Source organism: Heliangelus exortis, chromosome 8 (assembly GCF_036169615.1).
Source record: "Heliangelus exortis chromosome 8, bHelExo1.hap1, whole genome shotgun sequence".
NCBI lineage: Eukaryota > Metazoa > Chordata > Aves > Apodiformes > Trochilidae > Heliangelus > Heliangelus exortis.
This window is the reverse complement of record NC_092429.1, coordinates 4448611-4471850: the sequence shown is the minus strand read 5'-3', so window position 1 is coordinate 4471850 and position 23240 is coordinate 4448611. Positions and strand designations below refer to the sequence as shown.

At 46.2% G+C, this 23240-nt stretch overlaps 1 protein-coding gene across 3 annotated transcripts in view; it reads right to left on the bottom strand.

Moving 5' to 3' along the window:
• Positions 1 to 1273: 1273 nt before the first annotated feature.
• PLPP3 (phospholipid phosphatase 3) overlaps positions 1274 to 23240 on the bottom strand; it is a 43510-nt gene continuing 21543 nt past the window's right edge. The window contains exons 2-7 of one of the 3 annotated variants that reach the window (XR_011727027.1): positions 20718 to 20875; positions 15940 to 16223; positions 14755 to 14812; positions 8243 to 8419; positions 2279 to 3223; positions 1274 to 1808 (exon numbers count right to left, since the gene is read on the bottom strand). Coding sequence is in view for 1 of the 3 variants with exons in the window: in XM_071750057.1 (XP_071606158.1) it covers positions 3098 to 3223; positions 8243 to 8419; positions 14755 to 14812; positions 15940 to 16223; positions 20718 to 20875 (803 nt within the window). In the remaining 2 variants the exon portion in view is untranslated. Of the gene's footprint in view, positions 3224 to 8242; positions 8420 to 14754; positions 14813 to 15939; positions 16224 to 20717; positions 20876 to 23240 lie in introns of all 3 variants that reach the window. The other 2 variants (XR_011727028.1, XM_071750057.1) reach the window with 2 other exon arrangements.

The window sequence follows — 23240 nt, the reverse complement described above, 5'->3', positions numbered from 1 at the left end:
GGCTCTTATCACCTCCTGTGCTGTTTCCCCTTGGACACATCTCCAATCCCTCCTCTTTCACCCAGACATCTGTATTCCTGTTTTCTTCCAAGGAGCTGGGGTTTTAAGATGCAAAGCAAACACTTTTTTTTCTCACCCCAGCCCTGCATGAGAAGGGGTCCCCGGGGGCCAAGCTCCTGCCAGACAGGGGCAGATGTGGGCAGGATTTCCTGCTCCCACCTGGGTTCCTTAGACCCAGGCAGCATAATTTGGAGATTAACTGGGGATTAAGAGTCTGTCCTCACAGCCCTGAAGCTAAAATTGCACCTTTACACCAGGCTCAACCCCCAAACACCTTCAAATCACACACACAGCACCACGAAAACTCCCTTTGCATTTAGGACAGGTTAACGAAGTTTTTTCCACGTGTAAGAAAATACTGCTCTTAATTAGGGTAATAATAGCAAGTGAGCTCTGCTTGCTTAATTTCCACCTGCTCTTTCTTTGCAGTTTGATGTGGTATTTGCTTCCTGTCGTGCATTCTTGCAAATTATTTCGGTGCCGCGTTATCTCGCCCCTGTGGTTCACCCAAGGAGTGGCCGAAACGCAGCTCTGACCACGTGTCACTGCTGAGCAGTTTGTTTTCTTCTGCAGGAGGAGGAAGAATACAAATAATTATTAAAAATAATGAAAAAAAAACGTGAAAAAAAAAAAAATCCAGGCGGCCTCGCAACCGTACGCCGCGCATGTGTCCGCATCAGAGTGCACGTTGTGGGATTTTTGTTTTCTCCTTTTCGTCTTCCACCCACTGAGCCACTGAGCTCCAAGGGTTTTTGTTAGCTGGAAAGTGTCTGTTTTTCATGGAAAAGATGCTGGCACAGAATGCAGTCCTGAGTCCTCCAAGGAAAGGGCATCCCTGTCCCAGGGCATCCAACCGCCGGGTTGTGGCTCTTCAGTCTCCATTTTACACAACATTTCTTTAAATATAATATTATTATTATTATTATTATATTCTTATTATTATATTACTAAAGAAAAAGCCCTCAAAGACTGTGCATAACCCAGAGCAGTTCAGTGCAAGCCCACCAGTGACCCCATCACACCCTCCCCAGCCAGGAAGTTGGGGACCTTGTCCCACACCCATCGACAGTGGCATCAGGTCCTTTTTCTCCAGATGTCCTCCTGCATCATCAAATCCCAAAAAGACACTCAGTCCACTGGGTCTGGGAAAGGGCCCCATTTTCCTGGCAGGGGAAGGTCAACCCCAAGTCAGAACACAGCTCGTGCCAGGGTGTTTAGTTGTGTTATGAGCTTTTATTTAAAAAGCACATTTATACAGCAATAATTTCGCAGATACAAACTTCAATTTTGTATTCTACAAAAGTCTTTGAATATTCTTCTCTTTACAAAATGGAACATTACAAAAATACAGACAATTTAATGATTTTTTTTTTATACAAATGTCTCTAATTGTAGTTATTTTCATTAAAATATTACTACCACAGAACTACAATATTTTAGTCGACTATAAAAAAATTAATTCAATGCTTTTTTAAGCAGCAAAATGTAAATAACACAGGTCAGGACACAGTTTATAGTCATAGTGGATATATCTAAAATTGTTTCAGAAATAATATTTTACATAGTTAATTTTTAAGGTTTTATACATTATTTATATAATATTTATATATATATAAAAAAAAAACATAGCTTGCTATAGTTGAAATGATAGGACGGATTCTGTAAGAAGGATGTGCAAATGGCCATTCTGCATGCTTTGTGGGATCCCTTTGCAAACGCACTCTGTGAAAGGGTTGCAAACCAAGAACCTGTGGTTTCCAGGCAGAAAAAAAAAAAAAAAAATTAAAAAAAATAAAAATCATAAATCACACTTGATACAGGCACAACGGGTTTACCACTGGTGTCACCGAGCGGAGCACAGGACCTGGTATCTGCCACTGCGTGCACCGGGGTGCCCAAGGGAGGAAGAGGAGGAGGAAAAAGGGGGATGCACAAACTGACTGACACCCAGGCTGGGACGTGCCACCCAGCAGCCCGTCCCAAAACTGCAGAATAAAAGTTTTCCCCAGGACTCAGCCCCGGGGTCGTAGTGCGAACGTCACTTCGGCAGAGCCGCCGCTACCCGAGCCACCAGCTCCTGCGGGCGGGCACAGCATCTGCTGTGGTTTCAGTTTTCTATTTATTTTTTTTTTAATTTTTATTTCTTTTTATAGGGGGAGGGTTGGGCGGGGGAGGATGCTCTTTTCATGAAGGGCCATTTTGAGGGTGCAGCTCGCACCTGGGGGTCCAGCAGGACCAAGGCTCGCCAGGGAGCGGAGAGGAAGAAATGTGGCTTCTCCACGCAGAGGATGGAGCAATTCAGCCTCACTGTGCATCTCAGGACTGCTCATTAAAGGTGTGTAGTGTGATGAGAGACCCTTCAGAGATCTTAGACCAGGCAAGCTTCTTCTAAACTAAGTCACAGTATGGAACAGAGGAGGCAAAAATGAACCAGTATCAAAAAAGAGAAAAAAAAGCAACTCATACAAACCAATCCTAGATCTTGACTCAGTGCTGTTTTCTCACATATAGTGCTATACAATTTAGTTGTGAGTTGGGTTTTTTTGTTTGTTTCTTGGTGTTCTGTCCTTGCAGGCACTGGAAATCTTCATAGTGAAAAAAAAAAGATGGCCAGCCTTCCAAAAATCCCTTGGTGTTCATTAGGTTATGAACAATTTGGCGTTCACTACAACATGAACACTCAAACCAATTGCACATCCAGAACTCCGGCACCTCTCTTTGTTCAGCTTTCATGTTTTGTGTTTTCTTTTTTGCTGTTGTTGGTTTTTGTTTGTTTTCTTTTTCTCACTGTCCTTTTGACTCAGTTGACCACCACCCCTTTCATCCAAATGTTGCAAGTTGAAAAGACCACAGAGTAAGACTTTACTGGTCAGGCAAGAAAGTCTCTCCCTACATTCTACTGTCTGATGAGATTTGAGAGCAGCAGGTAGTTGCTGTCAGCAGTCATTTTTTGCAAAAAAAAAAAAAAACCAAAAAAACAAACCAAACCAAAAAAAAATTAAAATAAAATACAACACCCATCCAATTTCTCAAAGGTCTACACCATGTTGTGATGGTTATTTCTCTCAATGATGTCCACAGGTGAAAGGATCTCCTTCCGGATGGGAGGTGGAGGCAGGCAAGTCTTTGTCTTGGGCTTGAAGAGATCTGAGACATAGAACACCTGTAGAAAGAAATGGAATAGGCAAACTTAGACACTCTGGTGATGCTTTATTAAAAAAAATCTGGTATATTTATCTTCAGGTTTCAAAACTAGCACTTTTTGTGCTATTAATGCCTGCATGTGTCACCAAGAGCTGTGAAATTCCAGTTGCCTGCTCCCACCTTTGTGTACAACATAGAAAAAAGCCCTGACCTCACAAAACACAGGGTAAAACCTGCTAGAACCATGTCATTTCTCACTGTGCCATCACTCGGTGCTATCCCCAAACCTCTCCTCAACAGGCTGAAAAGCCAGGAAACAGATCCAGGGCCCACACTCCAATAAAACAACAAAGGTCTCGAAAGGACTGGCCTGACTCACAGCCAGTGGTTTTAGGGATGGAGTTGGAACAAAACAATTAATTCAGCCAGACATCAGGTAAGCAATTAAAAGCTTTCCAAATCAAAGCTGAGTTACAAGTTGTCCACCATGAGTCAACAGTGACTGATGCTCTCCTCTTGCTCCACCAAGGCACTGAAACCAAAGCCTGAGGAGAAGAGGAGCTATTCCTGACTACTTCTTCCTAAATATCCCGGGATGCAGCCCCTCTCCCGGATGTGAAAAAGCCAATGCTTGGCAATTTCGGGAGGTAGCAACACAATAAGAAACAAAATGCTGGGAGGAAACTTCCACATCCTCCCTTGGCAGCCGCCGCACAAACCTTATCGGCCCTCCAGGACCGGGGCACTTTCTCCCTTGCCAAACCTCAGCTCTGGGCCAGAAGGGAAAAGAGTCAGACAGTGTGGATCCTCTGGACAAAAAAAAGGGGCAAAAAGTGGCAAGAACTCATCGTTTTGTTAGCTGCCATCAAAGCCCCAAACTTTGGTCCTGCCACCCCAAACTTGCTGGCTCACCTCAGCCATCCTCATACACCAATAATTCCCACCAAGCTGTGGGGTTGCTGAGCTGGGAGGAGGAGGAGAACATGGTTGTAGGAATTAAGTTTGATTTTTCTCCTTTAGTTCTGAAATGCAACGTTTAAGCTACAGGATAAATCAGGAGAGCAGAAAAAGAAGTCCAAGGTATCCCAAGGAATAATATTAGATTAGCACAACCAGGCTGGGTAACACAGGGAGGGAGCAAGTTTCCCCCTCAGCACCTCCAAATTTTGCAGCAGGTTTAGTTGTCTATATTTTAGTTGGAAATAACTTTTGTAAGTCCCTATCAGCACGGGCAGATAAGGAACTGAGCTGAACAGACAGTGAACCTGCTCTAAGTGGCAATTTACTCCTCCAATTATAACCAGGGATGCAGGAAGCAAAGCTGCTGTTGCTTGGCTTTTATTACTTTGTGGAAAAGCAAGGAAGGAGCTGATGCATTGAACAGCTCTTTTTTTTTCCCCAGCATGTTAGTGTCTGCTGCCTGGTTGTGTAACAGAGCTGATAAAGTTGTTTACAGGGCACCCAAGTGGCAGCATTGGTGCTTTTGGTTGAACAACAAGATCTGCCAAGGAGGGCAAGGTGGAGCCTGGCCCCTTGGTGCAGCCTCACAATGTATAAGTGTGTTGAACTGCTCTGAGAATGGTTTAATTTTGGGTCATTAATAACTGTAAAGCCTCAGTTTGGCTGGCTGGGTGTATTTCTGATGCCATCTCACTCGCTGGCCCACCTCAGAGAGCTGGATTCAATCAAAAAGTTGTCCAATTTCTGCACGAAAATACCCGTGACAAATCAATTTATGGGAGGAGATTGGTGAGTGCAAGAAGCATATGGGAATTACACTGAATCTGGTCCCTATTTTGGATAGGAATGAGTTATGGTGGAGTGTCATCCTGGGTATTTTAGCTTTTACTGTGCTGCTCAGTGCTTTAAATTCAGAGACTGGGCAAGAGGTTTCACTTCTCTTTAAATTGTATTTCACTTTAACATGGCTGGAGGTTATATAAACATTTACAGGGAATCATGAAATGTGATCTTTGGGGGTTAAAACAGTGTGTTAAATCCTCCTAATGCTTGAACTGCTTAACACAAAAAAGGACTAATAAATGTGCAAAGTTTTTCACTTGGATTAGCTCCATTTCCTGTAGAAGGTGCTCTCCACCCATAAAGAAAACTTGACAGCAGAAGACTAAGCGTGTATTATACAAAAGTAAGCTCATATCTTATATTGCCACTTAAAAATTCCTATTCCTTCTCAGTATCCTGAAGAAATCCTTAATCACATACACAGAGGTTAAAACAACTCATCTGAGCTAACCAGAGCAACACCAGGAGCACGTCCTCCCAACGCCTGCCTCTTACTCCCTCTCCATCCTACGAGACGTAAACTACACAACACACAGCAGCCTGCCTGCCTACAACAAGTACAAAAACTCTTCCCATTTAAGAATTCCTCATCAGATTTCACCCGGGCTCCAAGTCTGAATGTTTCATCAGCTGGAAGTGCTTGACACTAATGTCTTCTGGTTGTTATTTCAGGCACTGAAGGACGAGCGTGGCTGCTGCAGCACAACCTGGATTTAAGCTCTGGCAGCCCTCGGAGATGAAACCCACAATTGGTTTCTACTGAAAATTACAGCCTGATAACTATGGTATTTTAACAGCCCTTGACTATCATCAGAGAGGACTCTTGAAGGCTTTGTTGGAGGAAGGTGTGTCTGGGAGCACCCAGGGTGGGTTGGAGAGGATGAGTCTCCAGCTCCCTTCCTCTGCTTCATTCAGAGCATGCCAGGCATGGAGCTGGACCCCAGAGCTGGGCAAGAACCCCTAGGAGAAACCTACAATTGCTCTGAGATACCAGTAACTTTAGCAACAAAAAGCTGCTAAACTCTACATTTCATGCAAACTCCAGTTTGCAGGGAGTCTCAGAGAGATTCTTCCCCTTGTTCCTTGTGGCCACCTCCCAGAAGTCTGCCAGTCCCTCCTGGGCCACGGCTGATGCCAGCCAAGCTGGGTTTGGGAGAACAAGAACTGGCTCTTTGCAAGCCTGTGAAAGAAGGCTAGGGTTGGCTTTAAACCTCCTCCAAGTCCTAAGCTGCTGCCCAAAATGTTCCCTTCCATGCCTGCAAAGTGTGCAAGTGACAGCTTGGTGCCCCTCTACAAGTCAGCAGGAAAGAGCAGCACAGGTTGCCCCAGGCTCACAGGCAAACCAAAGCCTGCTTGTGAAACTCCAGGCAGCTGCTTCCTATCTTGGTTTACCTCGACACAGGAAAACAAGCCCAGTGCTGCTGCTGCCTCCTCTTCCCAGCAGAGTTTCCAGCTGCCAGAGGGTCGGGAGGGGACGTCCAACCCTGCTGCTTGTCCCAGCCAGGAAGCATCCGGACGCCCATCCCGAGCATCCGGAGAGCTATTGTCTTCCTGCAGCCACTGCCAGGATCCATGAATGGATTGTCTGGTCTCTTACTCCCCACATATACTTCTGTTATCCCACTTCCCAAGCAGGAAAGTACATGGAAGGGTAAATACTCCCCTGTTAAACCACCTGTGATGTGCACTTGGGGTCTTGACAAACCCACAGAATAAAAATCAGCAGGACTGAGTAAGCTGTTCCATTGCTCCCTGCATTGCTCAGGGCTTTTTCACCCCAGGGCTGCCATCCTTGTGCTTCAGCTGACTTCTGGGATAGGAAAAGATTTCCAGGATTTGGAGAAACTCCCTGCCATTGTTGGAATGAAGGACACAGGACCTTTAATGCTGTCGTTGTGAGCACACGTCTCTAATTTCCCTCCAAATGTGCTGGCCCCACATAGGACACTGGCATCAGGCAATGGCAAAACCCAACAGCTAAGTTAGTAACACTTCAGAAAAAATTCCTGACAACAACATTTTTGTCTTGGCTTTGGAATACTATCCACGAGTGGAAAGTACATAAATAACCTATTTTCTCTCCTTGAAAAATGTAACATTAGAGAACTCAATACCTTCAGCCCTGCTTTGCTTTTAGATTGGCCAAATCCCAAAAAAACCAACCAAAAAACAAACCTAAAAAATTCAAGTAAGTGGTAAGCTGTTAAAACCTTGCTTTCAGGAGTTCATACAGATGCAGGACCAGCCATAATCCCCAACCCCTTTGTTTTCAGGCGAGACAGCCACTCGACCCAGTGCCCCCCAACCCTGCCTACTTTTTTTAAACATTTAACATGTGTCACTTCGAGTTACAGGCCTGGGCAATCAGGCCACTCTTTGGGAAGTAAATTGCATGGGAATGAGCCCAGCAGACACAGCTTTTGTTCAACATTTTCTCACAAGCCCTTCCGCTACATTAAAAAACCCCCAGCAAACGGGGCACCCGGCCTCCCCTCCCTGGGCAGGCACCACAGCTTTGGTCTGGATTGTGGAGGGAAAAGCCATAATCCCAACTACCCCAGGCTCCCTATTTGGTAGAAAAACTTGGGAATGAGTCGATGCTTCTTGGTGGGTGCAGCTGAAGAAGAAGAAATGTTGCTGGTGGACAGGAAAATGCTGTCCGTGTTTGAACACCCTACCAGGACCCCCAAGCTGCCTGGGTGAAGGGGTTCTTTGCCCAGGAGCTTCCTGGAGCTCGAGGCTGAGGAGGCAAACTGCTAAATATCCTATATTTTGTTGAATATGCTGGGTTTTTGGTGGGGGAGAAGAACTGCACTCTGGTTTGTATCAGCACTGCTGTGGCCAGCAGGACTGGGGCTGGGGTTGTCCCCCTGTGAGGCTGCACCTCCAACCCTGCCTTCAGTTTTGAGATGCTGGAGCACATCCAGAGAAAGGCAACGGAGATGGGGAAGAGTCTGGAGCACAAGTTTGACCAGGAGGAGCTTGAGGGAATTGGAGGAAGAGATAAAGAGGCTGAGGGGAGACCTCCTCACTCTCCACAACCCCCTGAAAGGAGGTTGGAGCAACTGGGGGTCGGTCCCTTCTCCCAAGGAAGAAGCGACAGAACAAAAGGGAACAAAAGGGACAACCTGGCTCCCTCAGGTTGTGCCAGGGGAGGTTTAGATGGGATATAAGGAACAATGGCTTTCTTTCCCAAGAGGGTTGTGAGGCCCTGGCTGCCCTGGGCAGTACTCACCACGCAGTAAGCCACCAGGGCTCCCTGTGCAAAGCCCGCCAGGACGTCGGTGGGGTGATGCTTGTGGTCTGAGACACGGGACAGCCCGGTGTAGAAGGCCATCATGATGAGGGTGAACTGAAGGAGGGGACGGAGCAAACGGGCTCCCTTCCACGTGAATCTGGCCTGCAGATAAAACTGAGGAGAAGAGAGGAGAAACAAACAAAAAAAAAAAGGTTGAGTTCAGTTGAGGGCAGCCAAGGAGAAGCCGTGCCCAAACGGCGCTCGCGCGGAGGCAGCTTCTCTGTGGGGGGCACCTGCACCCCTGTGTGGCTTAAAAAGAGGGGGAATTGCCAAAAAAAAAAGATGGTCCTTGCAAATGTGTGGCTGAGCTGGTGGACTTGGTCCTGTGGAAGGGATGCTGGCAGGGATGGGTGGGCACAGCCTTCCCTCAATAAGCCAAAGCCAAGGAGCCTGGGACTCCCCAGCATCCCAGCTCACCCTCCAGCCTCCAAAACCAGCAAGGTCACAGTTACCATCCCATCAGGCTGAGTAAGGAAAGCCCTCTGCTATTTAGTGTGCAACAGAAGCAAGGTCCCAAAATTTGGGGAACACAGGATCCACAGCAGCCTCTGGGAGGAAAACCAGGCACCAACACATCCTGCCACACCTCCAGAGCCAGCTCCGAGGACTTCCAGACACAGCCACCACCCCTGACAACGTGAAAGCACAACCCAATCCTCTCAGATCACCACCACAAGCCAAGCAGATGAAGCTGATGTGAAGTCCAATGGACATTTTCCCACCCTTCCACGACTATCCCAGCCCCGTTTCCGTTTCTGCTGGCGGGCAGAGCCAGTTCCTGTGGGAACAGGGAAGCTGGGTGGGAAAAGAGGACAGGAAACGAGGAGCTCACTGCCCACAGACCAGAGGGGCTGGGTGGGGAGGAAGGTTGTGACACCACAGCAGCCTTTGGGCTGGGGGAGGAGAGAGGCAGGGGATGGTTCTGAGAGCATCAAAGTGCCTGGAAAAGCTGCTGGGACCTGCTACCCCTGGGCTGAACCCCAGCAGGTGTTTTCCCTGCTCCTTCCTAAATGAAGTGCTGGGAAGTCAGAGGCAGTGTGCTTTGTGGGATTCTGCAGTATCTGGGAAGGGGTTGGGTTTAAAACCCATTTATGATCCTTTTTACACACCCAGAGGAGTTTACACTGCCTTGGTATCAAAGGGAATGAAGCTCTAGCTGGGTTCCTGAAACCACAAATAGCTTAATGACACCATTTACCTATAAAAGCAGAATTAATTGTAAAGCTGATAAGGAGGAAGCATCGTTTTAGCCAATTTAGAATGTTTGCTGTTGCATAAACATTATATTTACCCCTTTCTAGGAAGAACACACACTGGGCTCTTTAGAGGAAATGAAACAACATGGCACTTGAATGGAGCAGATGCTCCAAATTATCCCAATTGGTAGCCAATTAACATGGAAGAGAGCAGTACCAAACCAGCTCAGCACTGCCTAACACACATTATAATTCTGGGGAATATATCTGCAAAGTAACCCAAGTCTGGGAACAGAGCTACATCACCACAGAGCACACCCTAAAAAGTTGTGCATGTGATGCTATGAAATGAGCTACAGCTCTCCAGAACCTCACTGTAAACCCATGATGATAGAATATGGGGTTGGTTCTCTAGTTTGTGATGATTATTTCTCTGCTTGGGAGAAAAACGAGTCAACAATCAATGTTATAAAAATTAGGAGGCATGCTCTGCTGAGAAGGATGTGAAAAAATTCTAAAAGACCCACAAAAGATATAAAAATATTCTTCTATTGCCGTGGTCAGCATTATTTTCACGTTCTAGAGTCCCAGCTCAGCCCAGGTGACAGTGCAAAACTCAGGTTCCAGTATATTGTGGCAAAGCAAAATTAGCTCCAGGTATTATATCTTAATAAATTATTAGTTTTACTTCCAGCAGGAAGACTTGAAAACCAACATCTCACTTTAAAAACTGTGCTCAAACACCAGGGTGCTGAAGATGAGCTTCAGGGTGCTCCAAATCTTGCCACAGCCCTCAGTATGAAATAAAAACCTAGCTAATAAAAAACAAAAGAAGCTCTGGGACTGAAGAGATCAGAAATTCCCTTAAACAGAAACTAAGAAATGGGAAGTTCCTGGCAATTTATCTGAAAACTTGCTTTTGAAGGTTTTGGGGTTTTTTTTTTTGAAATCTGAGAGCAAATCTGAAGTGCTGTGTGATTTGGATGGCAACATGGGGCTGAATGGAGTCCTTCCATGGAAGGGATGAAGAAGCAAGACCACAACCAGGGTTATTTCCACCACAGGGCAGCAAAACTCAGGAGGAGCATCACCAGGAGCAAGGGTGGGTGGAATGAAAAGGGATCAGACAGAGCTGGAGTTATTTGGAGCTCCAATCTGCTGTCTCCTGGCAGAGGCTGAGTTACCACAAAGCAGATGCCTTGAAAGATGTCACACTGCTCTTTTTCTGCCAGGGGACTTCCATAGTGTTGGTGGGGACAGTTCACAGCCACACACAACCCCCAAGGAAACCCACTGAGGAGGAGCTGGCAAGGGCCATGGGCTAAAAGCATCACCTCCAGCCTCCCGGGGCTTTTTGCCACCCAGAAATCCCATCCTGTTCACACTCTCCCCACTGCAGGGCTAAACTCCATCAACCACAGCTTTTAGTCCCAGCTAAGATTTCCTTCTGGGAAACATTCAGTCTTGTTTCTGACTGTCTGACCCGAAATTACCTCCAGCTCTAGCCCCATCTTCAAACGGAACAGTACCCAAAGTGGTACGGAGCCAAAACCCCTCAAACCCAGACCCACCCCAGCATAACCCACTGCCCTGGCTGGGCAAAGCCAGATGCCTTTGCTGGGTGTTCAGCATTCTCCCATCCCATTGGGAACATCCCCATCAGCTCAACAACACAACTGACACCTTAACCCCAGCCTCTGATGTCACCCCAGTTTGTTTGCTTACTCTAAGTCACCACTAAACTTGACTCCAAGTCCACAGCCACCATGGAGTTTCCTTTGCATCCCATCACTCAGCAGCAAAAGGACATTTGGACCTTATCCACTTGCCTCCTGCTTCAGCAAGAAACCCCAATGCAAAGCTTCACGCTCACCCAGACACACAGAACCACCCAACACCTCTAATATTTTAGAGCTTATCAAAAGAACACTCCAAACTCAATTTGAAGGCTTCAAACCCACCAACACACATTAAATATTCAATGTACACCCATTTTACCCTGAATCAGACAACACGTTAATTTAGCTTTTCTGAGAATAATTTGGTTTTTCTGCACCCTGTATGTGGCTTCAGGAAAATTTGTGACATAAAAAAAATTAATCAGCATTAAGACCTCGTGTGGTTAAGGGGAGTGGAAAGGCCCCAACACTCTCTGCAGAGACTCCCCCAAGTCCAGCAAAGAAACCCCAAGAGGTGTGGGTCAGGTCCAGAGGGGGCTGTTACCTCCTTTTTCCTCAGCCTGCTATAAATATGTATTATGGGCTCAGGCAGCCAAGGAGTAACAAAGCAAGGAAAATTAAGACAAAGAGGATTACCCAAGTGTAATTTCCCCTTTTAAATTTTTTATACAAAGGCATGATGTTAATTGGGTATTCTTGGTGACCAGAAGGCTCCAAGAAACTCAGCCCTGAAGTCTCAGTGTTTAGAACTAAATCCCAGGAGATTTTACTGTGTTCCAAGTACATTTCCTTGGGACTTTTCCCCCAGAGCCCTGCAGCTCTTGGCATCTATTTCTATTTTCCTACCAGGAGAGCTACTGCAGGGCCCAACCACAGTGCCAGGAGATGGGAAAGCCATGGTCACCCATCCAGTGGCCACCAAACACCCGGATAAATCCCTGCCTATGGCAAAGCCCTGTGGGATGCGTGGGAATTGGGGTCTCTTTGAATAGACTGAACTAAAGCTTTCTGGCATCCATCTCCATCAGGTGAGAGAAACTTGAAAACATTATCATTTAGAGTGGGAGCTAAGAGTTCCAGGGAACGCCAAGAAAGACGGGAAGTGACTTATCCTTGAAATATGAAGTATTGTTCAGGAGGGAACGGACTCAGGATGCGGCGGATCGGCCAAACTTCTGCACCACATGCTCAGCCCCACAAATCCCCCCAACTCCACAAAGGCAAATTCCTGGTAGCCAAAGCATTGGTAGCAATCTGCTGTGGCACAGCCTTTGCTTCCCAGGAACCAGGGAACAACTGTTCTGTTTAGATTGAGGTGATTCCCTGGTTACATCCATCAAACCCATCCCCTGGCACAGCGGATGCCACCTTTCTAACCAGATTTCTGAAGACTCACTCCATCACCAACCCCAAAACAGAGGGGTTTATTTTGCATTAAATAAAAATCCCTCTGGGTTATTACAATGTCATTTTTGAACATTTTGTTACCATTATTTTGGGGTATTATCAACCTCTCCAATGCGACAGATTTTCTGCCTCCCTTTTTCTATAAGATATCTCGTTCTGTCAGGGGCCAGAGAGCCAGAGTGATGGAGAGGAGAGTGCTGTGAAACAAGTTAAAATCATATAGACTGAAGAAGACTCTCAAGAGCATAGTTTCCTCACCTCCAATATGCACTGCACCATGCTGTCTTGTCTCTTATGGCATTTTTCTCCCTTCAGTTTATGACTGCAAGCTTATTGTAATTTTTTCCCTGAATTTTTAAGGCACAGTGCAAGGGAGCAGCTGGTGAGATAGAGCCTGCTGCCAAATTTATCCCAGTTCTTGGACAAGGAAGTAAATAAAATCTTTTAAAAAATCATTCTTAGGGGTCAAAAGAAGAATAAGTGAAGAAGGATCAGTGGCACAGACACTGGTGTTCCTGCTGCACTGCCCCAGCCTGTTTCATTCCTCCTTGCTCCATAACTACTTGCTTTTCAGGAAAACGTGGAAAAAACCTTGTAAACCAACACTGTCTGCACAGCACAGCACCCTGGGTAAACAGTTTCTATTCCTGGTGATTTTGGGCAGTGAGAAGGGTCAAAAGATGGGGAGGTGGAAGGATGAGGCCCCTGAAGGATGCATCCTGCAGGGCATCCTCTTGTGCAAAAGGTAAAACATTGGGTTTGGCTTCCAAAAAGGCCTTGAAGCAGCATCCCCTAAAAAAAATAATCTGAAAAGACAACCCAAATCTTGCTGAGTATTTGGAGAAAAACCACCACTGATTTAATAGGGACTGGAAGTCCTTGCTGTTTCCGGATGCCAGGCTTGAAAGCATCTCAGGGATGACTTATCTGCCTGCCTGCAGATATCCTTGGAAATAAATAAATGATGGTGTGAGTGATGGTTTCCAAACTCAGACCATTTTGGAAAGGCAGTGATGGAGGGTTGACCCTCCTGCAAAGCATCACCAGGATAGCTCTGCATTGTAACAGAGCTGGAAGGAAATGGACAAAATGTTTATCGAATAAATTCAAAACTTTCCCAAGAACAAAAAAAAAAAAAAAAAAAAAAAAAAGGGGGGGGGGGAAACAAGGAAAGAATTTAATACACCACCCCCAACAGCATGGAAAGCTTAGTAATTAAACAACAGAAATTCCTCATGGGGAGCAGGAATCCAGGGCTGACAAGGCAGGAGGGAGCAGTGGCAACTTATCTTTTCAGAGGGAAAGGTAAAGGTACTGGGTGGGAGGAAGCTCAGTGATAATAGCTCACATTTAATATTTTTATCAGTGCTATGCTATTTGCTTGCTTCCTAGGCTGAGCTTCCAGGAGATGGAAGGAGGGGGGGCGGGAACACAAAGAATCCAACCCCCTTTTTTCTGATTTAAAAAAATAAAATAAAATTATGGGGTTTTTAAAAAAATATAAATAATATTTTAAAACCTCAATATTGAACACAAATCACTCAGCAGATCCTCCCAAAAAGCTGCGTGCAGGCATAGCCCCTGGGGGGTGCAGGCACCGTGCCTCCCGCAGCCCCGGCAGGAAGCACCTTGGCAGCCTCCCCGGTGCAGGAAGGGCAGAGCCATTCCTCACTGACAAAGAAAAACAAGTCCCAGCCCCTCCACTCCGGATCCAGGCAGGCAGAGGCTGCTCCACCTGCTCCACTGGCAGGATTGGGAACCAATCTTCACCCCTGACGGAGCTGTGACTGTGCATCTTCCCTCCCCATCAGTGCAATAGTTTTTGGCTCGCCTCATTGGAAACCACAACGTGGGGTGAATGAAATTGCACAAGTTGTTCATAGATTTAGTAGAATTTTGATTTAACTGCAGCTCTGGCTAAATCCCAAAGCTTTCCATCTCAGCTATCACCCCAGAAATCTCCATCCCAAAGAGGCAGGGAGTGGATCTTTCCACCACCAGCGTGTTCGGGCTCCTTTTTCCAACCCATCTCCCCTGCCTCCATCTCCCCTGCCTCCAATGCCTCCCCTGCCTCCCCTGCTCCAATTACTGCTACCAAACACAGATGAGTGCCTAGGGAAAAGGGACAGGGGATCCACCAGACTGAAGGAAGGCTGAGATTACTTACCACCAAATACAGCATGGTGTAGAGGGAGAAGGACGCGTGCCCGGAGAAGAACGATTTCCTGCAAAACAAAGCAGGTGCTAAGAACCAGCCACTGCAAACTTCAGTGTTATAATTTTACATGTAACATGGGAACTTGCCTGCTGCTTCTGAGAGAGTGCCAAAGCAGGGAGGACCCCCAACCCCCAATCTTTCAGGTTATAAACCCCCCGTTATCCGCCCTGCTTGCTCAGAAGGCAGAGAGCAAACGGATGGGCAGGATGCTCGCATTGTTCAGCCCTTCCTGGTCTACTCGTGGGACAGCAGTTATTTCCAGGATAACCTGATAACTCATCATCTCGCCTTAAATAACCAGGAAGCAGTAAAGAAATAAGAAGTGACCAACTTCTCCAGTTGCTTAATTACAGCATGTGAAATGTGCCCCTGGAAATGTCAAAATGAGCAGCTGATGGATTTGATAAGAGAGGTTAAAGGGGAGGTGCTGGCAGCTCTGTCTGCAGAAAGCCTCCTGGAAGAAGAATCATAGCATGGTTTGGGTTGGAAGGGACCTTAAAGATCACCAAAGGTTCCAAAACCTTTGCCATAGGCAGGGACACTTCCCACAAGACCAGGTTGCTCCAAGTCCCATCCAACCTGGCCCTCAACACTTCCAGGAACGAAGCAGCCACAACTTCTCTGGGCAACCTGTGCCAGCATCCCACCACTCTCACAGGAAAGAATTTCTTCCTAAAACCTCATCTAAACCTACCCTCTTTCAGCTTAAAACTGTTCCCTCTCATCCCATCACTCCATGCCCTTGCAAAAAGTCCCTCTCCAACTTTCCTGAAGCCTCTTCAGGCACCAGAAGGGGTTCTAAGGTCTCCCTGGTGCTCTCTCTTCTCCAAGCTGAACAACCCCAACTTCTTTAACCTGTCTTCTGGCTCCACAGGACAGCTCAAGCTGCTCACCATGAGCTCAGCTCTTATGGTGAATTCTCACATTGAGCAACCACAATAGTGTAGGGGTAAAGAGAAAGGAAAAGAAACATCATTCAGCTGAGTCTCACGACTCCCAAGCAAACCTGCCCATCGCTGGCAGACGGAGTTACAGCCAGAAAAAGCAGCATTTGAGTCACCTACTGCTGGCAGACAGACCCCGAGATGTCTTGAGCATGAGACCCCAATTTTAGTGGGACCCCTGGGTTCTCACCTGGCTTCCTGGACCTTGCTGTCACTTCCCCTGCAGGTGTAGTTCTGGATGTAAACTCCCTTAGCGCAGTTGATGGTGGAGAAATCCAGATCACAAACTTCCAGGAAATGCGGCCGCAAGCGCCCGACGGACACTTTGGCAATGTCTGTGAAGGACTGGCTGATGGCACAGCCAAAAACAAAGCAGCCCACCTGCTTGTAGAGAGCAGCCACATAAGGGTTCTGGATAAAGGAACGTGACTTCTCCTTCAGGTAGTGGATGCGGTAGAGCTCCCCTGTTATAATCTGCAAGGGAAACACAACGGAGATGTTAGACCAGAGATGGGTGGGAAAGGCAGAGCTGGGACAGCTCTTTGTGCTCCAAACATCAACCAGGAATCTGGTTTCCCAGCAAGGAAGGAGAACTCCCAGCCCAGCATCTCCCCATCCTCCTCCCCTTCCCTGTCAAGGAGAGATTGCAGCGCTCAAAGTGTTTATCGAATTCTCTAATGAAGGAAAAAAGGTAGATTTTGGTTTACAGAAATGAAATAGTACCCCGAATCTGTACCAATGTCATGGAAAAAAATTAACAAGATAAAGCATCAGTGTGTGTTTGGGAAGGAGAGGCCAGATCCACTCCCCTCTTAAGACTCTGGAAGAAAACAAATGAACAGCCTGCTTATCTTCCTCTCTGAAAACCATGAACTCAACAGAAGAAGACTCAAAACCTTTGAGATTCTGGCCCAAAATTTGCCACAACCAGACCAAATTCAAGCTGCTCAAAGCCTTCCTAACACCAGCTGCTGGGCAATTCAAGGGGTCTTGATGCCATTGCATGGCAGCAAATGATGTATTTCTTGTGAGAGAGGTACTGGTGTTTGATAATATTGATATTAATTCCTAGTCAGGGAGCAGAGGACTTGACTTCTCATAATACCAGCTCCCAAAAGGTGGGTTAATGAAAATCAGGCTGTGAAATGAAGTCCAAATGTCTCACCACTCCCAAAGAGGCAAAGGCTTAAATTGTTCTCCATCACGTTACCCACCTAACTTTTGAGCTTCAGATTTACAGCTTTAGGATTTTATTCATTACTTTGAATGTTTTTATACCTGAGTAATAAATCGAGGTGGGTTATTTATTTATTTTTTTTCAGCTGCCCCCTTGTCCTTGCCTCTTTTCTAGTCACAAGGCCTATGATATGTAAAAATAACTGTCAGGAAAAATGCCTTCATTTTAATCCCTTTCTGGAGCAGCCAGCAATATTCCCCCTGGTGTGGCAGCCTGCCAGAGGCACACAGGAGACAAGGCTCCCCTGCCTACCTTTTTTAAAAGCTTGGCACAACCATTGGAAACTAATAAACTGGAAAAGTATGGCAATTAGACTAAGAGGAGATGAAGCTGTATCATTGTTTGAACTCACTCATAGCATTGCTTGAAAAAACAAAGGTTGACCCAAGGCAGCCAAAACTGCAGCTAAGCAGGGCTTAATCAAAAAGAGATACAGATGCAATAATAAAAAACAAAATCCAAGCTCTGCTGCCATGCACAGAAATACTTTGGGTGGCTACATCATCATCTGGGCTTTACATGTCACTGCTCTGATTTACTCTTGGAAATCTGGTCATGGCCAAGAGTTCTCTGGGGAGCTGCAGCTAAACAGCTCCATCATCACTCTAATCCTCTCAGACTCCAAAGACCAACATTTATCTCTGGTTTGGACCACCTGCCAGGAAATCTATTGGCATGAGAACTGCAGAGGGAGGTTGGAGCATCTCCTGCTCCTCTGGCAGGAGGCAACTCCAGGGTGCCCTGGATGCACAAGGACAAGGTCACTGCCTGCAGCCTTCCAAAAGGCTGAATTCACAAGAAGGGGAGCCAGGAGGCTCCAAACTCATGGCTTTTGCAGGGGGGAGACAAATTGATCACATCTGATACTGGCAGATGTGCCATGACTCCAAACTCACAAACAGATCCACACAAACCCAAGGCTTTTGGCCTGGGAAAGGCATGTGACTGCTTTAAAACAGGGACCAACAGAAAGCTGAGGATTAATATTTTTCTCTCACCCTTGGTGGTCTGGGTAATTGCACACATGTAGCAGATTGTAAATTGGAGACTTCATTCCCCCTTGCTGGGCAGCCATGAACCCTCCCCACTCACTTAAAGCCATGGCTCAGCCTTAATGAGAACCTAAAAATTGGGTAAACTTGGTTTTTTGGCAGTGCCATCCCAGAGAAAGCAGGATGGTGAAAAAAACCAGTGCAGCAGACGTGCACAAACTGAAAAGCAAACAAGATTTAAAGATATAAAGCTGTTGTTTCTTATGCCTTGCACTACTGGAGGGCCAACCCCAAGGGACATGTGATGGGCACAGCTCCCTGGGGACTGTCACACACACTTCAGGAAGAGGGTCAATACCAAGACAACATCAAACTTCTCTGTCTGTGAATACCTTCTGCAGACCTGTGGCCTTTTTGCCCTTTTCTCATGACTAGAAGGTATCACACCAGTCATCCAATTAGCCTGTAATTACTTTTAGAGCTTTTCTCATCACTTATGTCTCTGGTGTAACATTCTCTGTGTTTAATCACACATCATCAGCTGTAAAACAATTAGCTAATCCAGCTGGGTAACTTAGATCATCCAGCAAATTAATTTTCTTAGGTATTTTCCATAGGCTTTCAAGGCCTATCAGGTGTGGGGACAAAGGGTGGCTCAGCAAAAAAGAGGAAAATGTCACCATTCCCTGGTCATCCCAGGGACCATCAACATGCCTCTGAGCCCAAGATGAGTAATTTAGAAATCTTCCAGCAGGAAGAGCAATCAGAAGAGATGTAAAATGGCACAGCTCAGGGGCATGAGTCTCTTTAGGGTCACGAGCCTCTTTAGTGTCACCTGGGCAGAAATTTGCCTGAACTCAGTAAATACACAGGTATTAATATCAAATACACAGCCTCTCACAACCTGATCAAAGCCAAAGGTCTTTGCCTCTTTACTCCAGGGCTAGACTGCCCATGAGACCATGTAAAGTGAGGGCATGAAATTTTGGGGCATGCCACCCAAAAGGCAGGATCCCTGGAAGTCCTCAGAACCCCTGTCCTGCCTTCTGCAGGCAGCCGTGGTGAGCAAAAGGAACAGAGTCAGTGCTCTGTGGATTTGGAAGGAATTCCTATTATGCTCCAGTAATGCTGGGATCTGGGTTACATCTGAAAAAAAAAAAAGAGGTCAGGCTGACTTGAATTTTCCACACATGCTGCCATAGCAAAGAAATCTCTTGCTTCAGTTCCTCGTTAGCCAGTTGTATCACTCAACAGCAAACAACCCAGAGCTTGAATTTACCCTATATTAAGTTACATTTGTTGTGGGCACAGCAAAAAGCAGGGCAGAAACATCTAATTCTTGGGGGATTTTCTTTTTCTTCTAATTGACCTGCTATTTTGTGGGAGAAAAGCTGATGGATCACATTGGCTGCTGATAATGTTTCCAGATCTTGTTCCAACTCCTGGTTTTGCCACCACCTCATTACAGATCAGAAGCCCTCTCTGCATGGAGCCAGGCTGCCAATAGCTCTGGCAGTAATGTGAAAATGAGAGGCTTTTTTATTTTGGTTTTGGTTTTTTTGCTTTTTTTATGGCTTTTCCACACATGGGGGTAATTCACCTGCAGGGTGAAATTCTGCCGTGTTTATGGGTTTGGGGGTTTTTTTGAGGAGGGAAGAGGCACAGGAGCAAGGCAGTTTTGGGGAACTGCTTTGCAAAGTGTGGTCAGGAAAGGATGGAGAGGACCAGGAAATGATGGAGATACAGCACAAAGCAGCAAGCCTAAGAATGGGGTATTACAAAAGCAGGCATGGTGCCATGTTAAAATACCTTTTGCCTGTGACACTGCACCTTGTGACACAGAAAGGTGAAAGCCAGGAAGAGAGAAAATGCTCCTGAACTCTCCATCTCTCCCCAGCTGAAGGACCAAGAGGAAGGCAGCACCTCTGGGAAAGCACCTGAGCTGTGCCAACAGCAGGTGAGAAGGAAAACAGGGACTTTTCATAGGAGAATTTCAGGATTTCACCTTCAGCTGGAAGCATTTAACTGACAAGCAGGAGACACCTTTTCCCTTCTGCCCCAGCACCAGATACATGCTGGAGGAATCTCAGCTCCATGGGCTGACATATAAAGCTGTCACCTGCAATTGGATCCTAGCAGAGCTCCAGGAAACCTGGCAGGAATGGAGAAGGAGGAGACACTGGGCAAGGTGGTGCATTCACTGCTTTTTATAGTGAGGACCTTGGTAATGCACTCCCCATGGAAGGTTTTATTTGTTTATTTAATATGTTTGTAGTATACAACAATCTCTTAAAAATCTAATACTAACTTGTGAAAATTTTCCATGCGTGAAGAGATATACTTTTTTTCCTTTTTTTTTTTTTAAACCACAAAATAGGCAAATACCAAGAGTGATTTGAATAGGGACAAATCATGCTAAATCCTTATTGACACTCCAGCATTTTTACTTCTACTCTGAACTCATACCAGAGGGTGAGAAAACTCTTGTGGAGCTCCCAGACTTGCCCAAACAGCTTTGGGCCTGTTTATGGACTTCAAGAGTAATCTTGTTCCTCCCATTACAAGCTTTCATTTGCAAAATATTTACTGCTCCACGCTCACCCAGGAGTCAGGCAGTGACAGAGGAGCTGTGCACCTCACCAAACAGCACGGACACCATTGGGCCACCGGTGCCGTGGGCTAGGGAAGTGACAAAAAAAGCCCAAGAGGCAGGAGGGGAGGTGTCTTGTCAGTACTTACAGCCAGGATGGCAATGAGGATGCCTGCAGCACACAGCACTGCATCATTGATTGTCTCCATGGTCTTCAGCGGGTACCTGATGCTGTCATCGTCGCAGTAGAAGCCCCGCTGGTAGGGCTGGATTGTGCTCGTTTCAATGATGAGGAAAGGCAACCCAGCTACAAAGAAAGAGAGACAACAACCAAACCCATCAGGCATTGCAGGCAAACACAAGCAGCTTGTCCCTAAAAAAAAAAAAATCAACTTAAAAAGACCCAACTAGAAACCCCCTTGCCGTCCGCACAGCACCGTTCCTGATACTTTTCAGGTTGCTATCTTTCCAAAGGGAATAGCATTGGGATTTGTTTTTCCAAGTCACTCTTGAGGGGAAAAAAGGCATCTCCTCTGTTATGGTTATCAGATGTCTGCACTGTCTGGTTTCAGTTAAGCTTTGTGCACTGCAAATATTAACTTACAGGAACAGACCCCTAAAGCAATCCCCCCCAAAAAAAAAAGCCATGAAAATGAATCTAGCACTTTCCTCTGGGGAGAACCCACTGCTCTGCTGGGTGCCCTGTGGGCAGGCAGCCCAGAGCTGTGCAAACAAACACCAGAGGATCAAGTATCAGCCCACATTCTACCTGGGCAGCCCAGCTTCACTCCATCCCCTTATTTTTATGCCTCTGAAGCCTTCCTCAGCTCCCTCCTCTCTAATGTGTGCCTAACAACACCATGACTACGTGCTTTGAGGACACCCATCCTTGATCCATCCGTGTAAGGGGAACTGGAGCATGCACCCAGCCAGCTAATCCACAGGAGAATTCCCACCTGAGCACCTTTCCCTTCAGTCACATTCAAGTCCCAGGAAATCTGGGTTTGAACTGCTGTTTGTGAAGCCTCTGTGCATCTGCACAGCCCAGCTGGACCTTTGCACCATGCACGGAGCAGATGGGCTGAAAACCATGGTGTGATGGGTCAGGACATGCAATGGAGGGCACACCTCAAAACCATTCCATGTGTGCAAGCCCACTTTTCCTCTAAGAATTTCAGAGTAATAGCACTGCCTCAACCTGGAAGGAAAGCACTGGGGTATTTCCCAAGTATTCCACCTTTGCTATTGAGCCCATCGTGGAGAGAGGGGGTAGATCCCCACCAAAGCAAGCCCTAAAGTCCCTGAAACCCAGGTTCAGAGTAAATCATGAGCCACAAGGTAGAGGAAACCCTCCTCCCACTTGCAGAGCGAAACCCAGGTAAGGAGAAAACAAACTCAAGAGTGGTTCAGACTGTCCTTGGGCCAAGTCAAGTCTCACACCCAGATCCTACAGAAAGCACTAGGGAATAATTGTTGACCACTAACTTGCTTAAGTATCTGTGGGTTTGTTTACACAGCTAGAAGTGTAAGACATCAGAGGGATTTTCCTTCTAAAATTAAAATAAATAAATATGTATATAAAAAATTAAGTGCTCTTGGGTTTCAGCGAAATTTGTCCACGGCACAGTTTTAGTGGTCACAATCTGCTAGGTGTGATTAACAAACATACCATCCAGGGAACTAAAAAGTGTCATCAAAATTATGCTTCCCATCTCCACGAGAACCACTTTCTTATATTTCACTTTGCACAGTCCCTTTTGGCTCCCTTTCCTCCATGTTAATGGAGGAAAATTGCTTAATCCAGGATTATTCACTGGTTTTGGCAGTCTTGAGAGAAGGGAAAGTCCCCATCATCTGCTCCCTGGGAGCAGGAAGGGCCACGTACAAACCTGAAGCCTCTCAGGTACCTGAGAGCAGGCAGGGCCACTGCTCAAGACCTTTTTGAACTTTTCCAGAAGCTCTGGAAATGGGATCATGGAGAGCACCGAGCCCCACGGCGCTTGGCAGGGTTGCACGGTTTCCACCGCACGCGTGAACTGGCAAGGCAAGGTTTGCAAACCACCTGCCCAGCTCAGATTTGGTGAATAAAAAATAAAAAAATATATATAATATATATATATATATAATTGGACATCTCGTGTGAATCCAGTTGATCTTCATTCCACTATTTAACCATTTTGAGGCCCAGCCAGCTTGGCCCCAAGTCCCACCTCTGACGCCAGCACTCTGATATTAAATAAGTCACTTTAAAAATCCTCTGGTTTCCCAATGAAAAATGGCAGGAGAAGAGCTGATGTTGCTTGGCATGCTCCAGTTTCACATGCACTTGAAGCAGTGGCCTAAAGAGTTGAACTCGGGGAGTAGGACATGCCAGGGTTACGTGGCTTATTGTTATTCCTCCAGTTCCTCTTGTTAATAGCTTTCACATGACAGGTCTGTAAAACATATGTTCCCACAGACAATAAAATACATCTGAAAGCTAAAACTGACTTGAAAAAAAAAAAAAAAAAAGACAATAATGTTCCTATACATTATGTGAACCCAGGAATAATAAAGATTTGTTTTCCCTTCATTCACTGAGCAGCATGAGGGAGTATTTCCGTGTTTCAATTATACACACGCTTGCCACAACTATAATAAGAGCAAAACTGACCTATATGCTATAACTTTTT